This window comes from Rutidosis leptorrhynchoides, chromosome 4 (assembly GCF_046630445.1).
Source record: "Rutidosis leptorrhynchoides isolate AG116_Rl617_1_P2 chromosome 4, CSIRO_AGI_Rlap_v1, whole genome shotgun sequence".
NCBI classification, from domain to species: domain Eukaryota; kingdom Viridiplantae; phylum Streptophyta; class Magnoliopsida; order Asterales; family Asteraceae; genus Rutidosis; species Rutidosis leptorrhynchoides.
Genome location: NC_092336.1, coordinates 540245429 through 540250877, shown reverse-complemented (window position 1 = coordinate 540250877; position 5449 = coordinate 540245429). Strand labels below are relative to the sequence as shown.

Below are 5449 nucleotides of genomic sequence, written 5' to 3'. Positions count from 1 at the left end.
TTTATCATTAATTCAAATCAAACGGGACCTAAGTCGACTATAAAAGTATAAAATACTACACAAGACTTCATGAAAGAATACATACTATGTATTATTAAACGCATTATTAAAGTTTATTTCTTTGACGACACAAACGCATTATGAAAGTACTAAAGCTTGCAGACTCCCTAAACAATTTAAAACCAATCGAAACATACCTTTTAACCCTTCTTACAAATGCTGATTACACTCGAAACTTACTTACCTAGTGACTCTCACTCCTGCTTGACCTTCCATGATTTGGAAGTTATACCCTAAACCAAAATGCGTCATCAACAACCAAACTATAGTAATCAGCTCACCACCTTTACTCACTTGTGCTGCTTGAGCTGTGGCTCGTGAATGACTCGCACCATAACACAACAACTCGACCCAAACCTTGCTTATAATACACCACTTATTCAGTTTTGGCTCTTTCTTCTCTATCTCCATCACGTCTTTAGCTATCATGGAACCATGAAATAACAACGACATCTTATCTCGAAAAGAATATGATCCAGCCTTCTCTATTTCTTCAGACTTATTGAGAATCTCAATACAAGCATTTATCTTCTTTAAATCGAACTCTATATCCCCGGCTCCTTGAAAAATGTTTTGAAGCTTCTTTGGTTTTATACTTTTTCCTCCGTCTTCAAAAATCCTTCTTGCCTCATCACAAGTGTGACGAAACCAAATTTCTCCTGAACCGGCTATTGCTGACATCATGCTTGGTTGCATAATAAGAAGATACATCATGTAATCCGACAATAGTTTTGCTATCTCTCGTTTATCCTTGTTGGCATTCACAGAATCAATGCGCTTGAACTCATCATTGAGTTCATAATTGTAGCATAACTCGGTGGTAATGTGCCATAAAATGAGTCTTTGATCATAGTCAATATCTTCAAAATATTCTAGTAAGCTACTCCAACCATCTTCTTTTTCAAGCACCCAATCTCCTTGGGCCGAACTTATTATTGTAGCCGTTTCCAAGCTTTCAGCTATTTCAGATTTTGATTTTAGCTCTTCAAAAATGAAGTCTCCAAGCTTTGAAGTGAACTTTTCGGACTTCACATTAAAGATGCCATCAAGAAACAAACTAATCCCCAATTTGTCATACACAGATTGCCATAACTTGGGACGAGGGTACAAGCAGTATGTAATAAGGTTGTAAGTTGATACCGTTTCAGACCATCTTCGTTTTAAGAAAGGTTTAGGATATTGGGGCTCATCTTTTGTATCCCGAACTGTGGCCTGCTGTGTCATTAGGCGGAGAAAATAAGTGACGATTTTTGTCTTGAGAGACTTGTCCAGCTCAGCATGGGGGGATTTTCTAAGAGAAATGATGGTCCAGTCCGAGAGCAAAAGCATAATTAGAGCAATCATATCTAGAATCAATGCACCAAACAGCAAACCATATGTAATATTAACATCGGCTTCACGAAAATTCGATTTGTTTTTTAATGTGAATAACACGATTGCTGAACACACCGTGGCTAGAGAAAAAAAGCGGCTTATGGCTCCAACCGAACCGAACACAACCGGGAGCTTTGTGAAGAGAACATCATAAATGAAATTTAACTCAACTTCAACCACTTTAAACGCATCTTTTGCAGTTCGATTCAGGAAGAACTCACGGCTTTTATCTCTTCGCTGGCTACTGAAAGTTATATTAACAATAAGCCCTTTGATTTTTTGGAAATTTTCATACCCGTACTGAACCACCTCCAGCTCGGTTAAGTTCCCTGGACTAGCCTTCTTTTCTGTATCGAGGACTATTTCATACTGGGGACCGAAGAATAGTAAAGAGGGTACTGAATCTTTGAATCGGTCAGCGCTGGCTAGATAAAGTGACCGTGTTCTCTCAGCATATTTAATGATTCCGGTCACGAACATCAACATTGTTGGAATCCAGAGCCGGTTATGTGGAAGAGACTGAACAAAGACATAAACAGCAGCTACACATTGGAATACGAGACCAAGAAGATGTCGAAGCCACAACTCGTTATCTTCTAATGCAAAAGCGGTGATGGTGTCAGGCCCACCAAGGTGGACCAAAAGAAACGGTGCCCAAAAGGCGAGAAGGTCTTCGTTTTCCACCGGGGTTCTACCTTCGGAAATTGGGTTGCCTTGGCTGTTTGAGATCAGCCCAACCGCAAAATTTGCAGCCGAATCGGCTAGTACGTACGCGGACCATAATGACATGACTATCCAGTTACTCTTTGTTTTTTTTCTCAAAGGGGCGACCAAAATTAAAAATGTTTGTAAGCAAAGACTCAAGATGATGAAACTTCTAAGATCCCATGTATCCCATAACCGTTTCCATTTTTGAGGGATTGGGATGTCAACCATCATTCTCCTCATTTTTTTATTTGACTGAAATTAAAAAATGTTGATTGAGTCATACTACGTAGCAGCAGAGGCGTACATGCAAAGTAAGCAACCACACATGGCCCGAAATTTTAGAGGGCCCAATAGTCCGAAAATGTTCATATGATTATCCATATATACATTGGCGGAATATATTTCTGACAAAATTTCTAAATTGTATTATTGTTTGGTCGTAGATTTCCCAAGCACAAGTCTAAGTTATAGTATGTAATTTATAGCCCAAATATTAAGTAAATATATCGGATGTTCATGTACTCACTCAGGACCCATTTTTTATGTCTCGCACATGACCTTTTAGAACATTGAGACAGCCATGCTCACTAGTAATGTAAAAATGTTCATGTGATTACTCCAGGTTTTTGTATAATAGAAAGATCTAATACAAATTCAAGCAGAATCAGTGGTAATGGCTAACATAAGCATAACTGGGAGCATACTAAGGGTGCGTTTGATAAATCTGAATAATTAAGCGGTGAATGGTTCATAATCTGAATGATTCAAAGGTTCTGAATGAATTTAGTTCTGAATAACAATAAGTTGTTTAATAATCATTTTGGATAATCATTTTGGATAAACAATATCAACGAATTAAATCAACTTATTATCGTTTAACATTAACAAAAAATTCAATATACTAATTTGATAAGTGTTCTGGATACGATTTAAGAAGAATATTACATTAAATTTAGGCTCTTAATGATTAAGTGATTGTTTCAACTCTGAATGGTTCAACCAGAACCATTCAACACCATATGTCATTCAGAGGTTAGAAACAAACGCACTGAATGTTGAATGGTTCAACATTTAGTGCTGAACCATTCTATTAAGGGGTAAACAAACGCACCCGAAACATCAATTCAACATTATGATACAAAACCGCAAGATGTTCAATTAGACCACGCCCTACATACTATAAATTCGTCTTTATGTGTTTATAACAACAAACTCACTCGCACATGCCCAAATCTTACACATTTTCTTAAGGCAGACTACAATTTTACAAGGATGTACCCAATGAGTTATCCCGTGACCGTTTCAGACCTTCTGACCACCTAAGTCCCAAGATATGGTACTAGTGAGTTTTAAACCTGAGATTACAAGGAGGATACCAGTTACCAAGACCCCAACCTAGCTTAAGGCTATCTAGGGATGGTTTTTGCATCTAACTTTAGATTATTGTAAATGGAAACTACTCGGTATTACAAGAAGGGATCAATAATGTATAATTCTCAGAGCAGTATAGAAAGTTTGATAGTAGTATGAGATTCTAAAAATTGAAGCATTGTGAGAAAAGGGGAGTACCTGAAAATGAAGAAGGCAGTTTTTCTGGAATAAACAAAAGCTTCAAACACTTCACTATTTAAAGAAAATAGTAGGGCTGATCAGGTGGGCCAGTAAGGATAAACCACCAAAATTGAGAACAAATCTTTTTTTTTTTCTCTTTACTTATGATTCATATTTACGCATCTTTGTGTTCGTTTTTAAACATTTCTCTTACAAATACAAGATATTAGTTTAGGGAGGTTCCAACCCGAGACAAGTAAATCTCGATTGTTAACTTCATATCTATCTAATAGTACTAACTAGTTGTTTACCCTCGCTTCGCGCCGGGGGTTCGGTTTTCAATGTATCTTATTGCGTTTAGTTTAACGATGATGTCGTTGAAGGACAACTCGAGTCGAACTAAAAGGTATAACCCGTCAAAGATTTAAATGTTATTTTAAATTAACAATATAGGTGCATCTATGCGGGTGGAGAAAAATATAAAGGAAACCAAAAAATAAAAAATAAAAAAAAATTGTTACAACGAGTAGAGAAAAATATAAAGGAAACAATCGGTACTATTCATATTTTTTGCCTAGTCTATATTTGCTGCTGCTAATTATAAAGAAACCATCGGTACTATTCATATTTTTTGTCTAGTAGATATTTGCTGCAGGTGAAGAAAAATATAAAGGAAACCAAAAAAGAAAAAAATGGGAAAAAAACTGTAAAAAAAAAAAATTGCTACAGTATCGTGAATAGTACCTTTCACGTGAATAGTACTGTTCGCGTGAATAGTGACCGGTGTACAACCCTTTCTGCGCGTAGTACTATTCATAACTTTTGTCTATTAGGAACCCTTTCTGCGCGTAGTACTATTCATAACTTTTGTCTATTAGTGTATATGGTAATTAATTTGTTCTTTTTAGTATGTTGTTTTACTAGATATCAAATACATGCCTAAAGATTGTTATAAATGTTGACAAGAAGATAATATGTTAAATTGATCAACAAACAAATATCAAATTATTAAAATGGTAAAAATGATATGAGACAAAGTGAGTAGCAAGTTAGGAACTAGCAATAAGAACAAATGAATCTTCTTTGATTAATTTAACAAGTCACAGCTTTTGTCAAAGGAAAGCTTCATAAGCACCAAGAAGTGATGAGTCATATTAGAAATGATATACACACAATATATCTTAAGATATACAGTAATTTGTTGTATTTCAGAAAAATTATCATACTAATATAGAATAAAACAGATGAATGTAAAAGAGACCAACTCGTGTTGCATGCCGGTGAAAGGAAAATCAGGATGGAGAGCAAAGTATATTAACCATTGTAAAAAGAAAAATGAAAGACGAAAGAAAAAGAAATGTGTGTTTTATTCCAAGATTCATGTGATTTTTTAACCAAGCACATGTCTTTATAAACTCGGGTTCGAATCCTGTTTACGACGAATATTTGTGGTGGCCAAGGAAGGGTTGGAAACATCAAGGGAGAAATCTTGTTGTGTGTATGTTTCATATCAAAACCTACCTGGTAAAGACTAAATTTTCATGTCATAATCTTATCCTCTTCTTAATCACCTTGTTTAAAGAAGTTGTAAACACTAAAATATTAACAATCAATTAGACAATTACCTAACAACATGTAATGTAACTGTATTCTACTGATTACCAACTATAAGAAATAAGATGTGTATAAAAACATTGAGGCTAAAGACACATATATAATTTAATTTCTCAAATAATATTTTAGTAATAATTACAAA

At 35.2% G+C, this 5449-nt stretch overlaps 1 protein-coding gene across 1 annotated transcript; it reads right to left on the bottom strand.

The window, feature by feature from the left end:
- Positions 1-240: 240 nt before the first annotated feature.
- On the bottom strand, positions 241-2382 carry LOC139842619 (uncharacterized). The gene has a single exon (XM_071832739.1). The coding sequence runs from the start codon at positions 2380-2382 to the stop codon at positions 241-243; it is 2142 nt and encodes a 713-aa protein (XP_071688840.1).
- Between the last annotated feature and the right edge of the window lie 3067 nt (positions 2383-5449).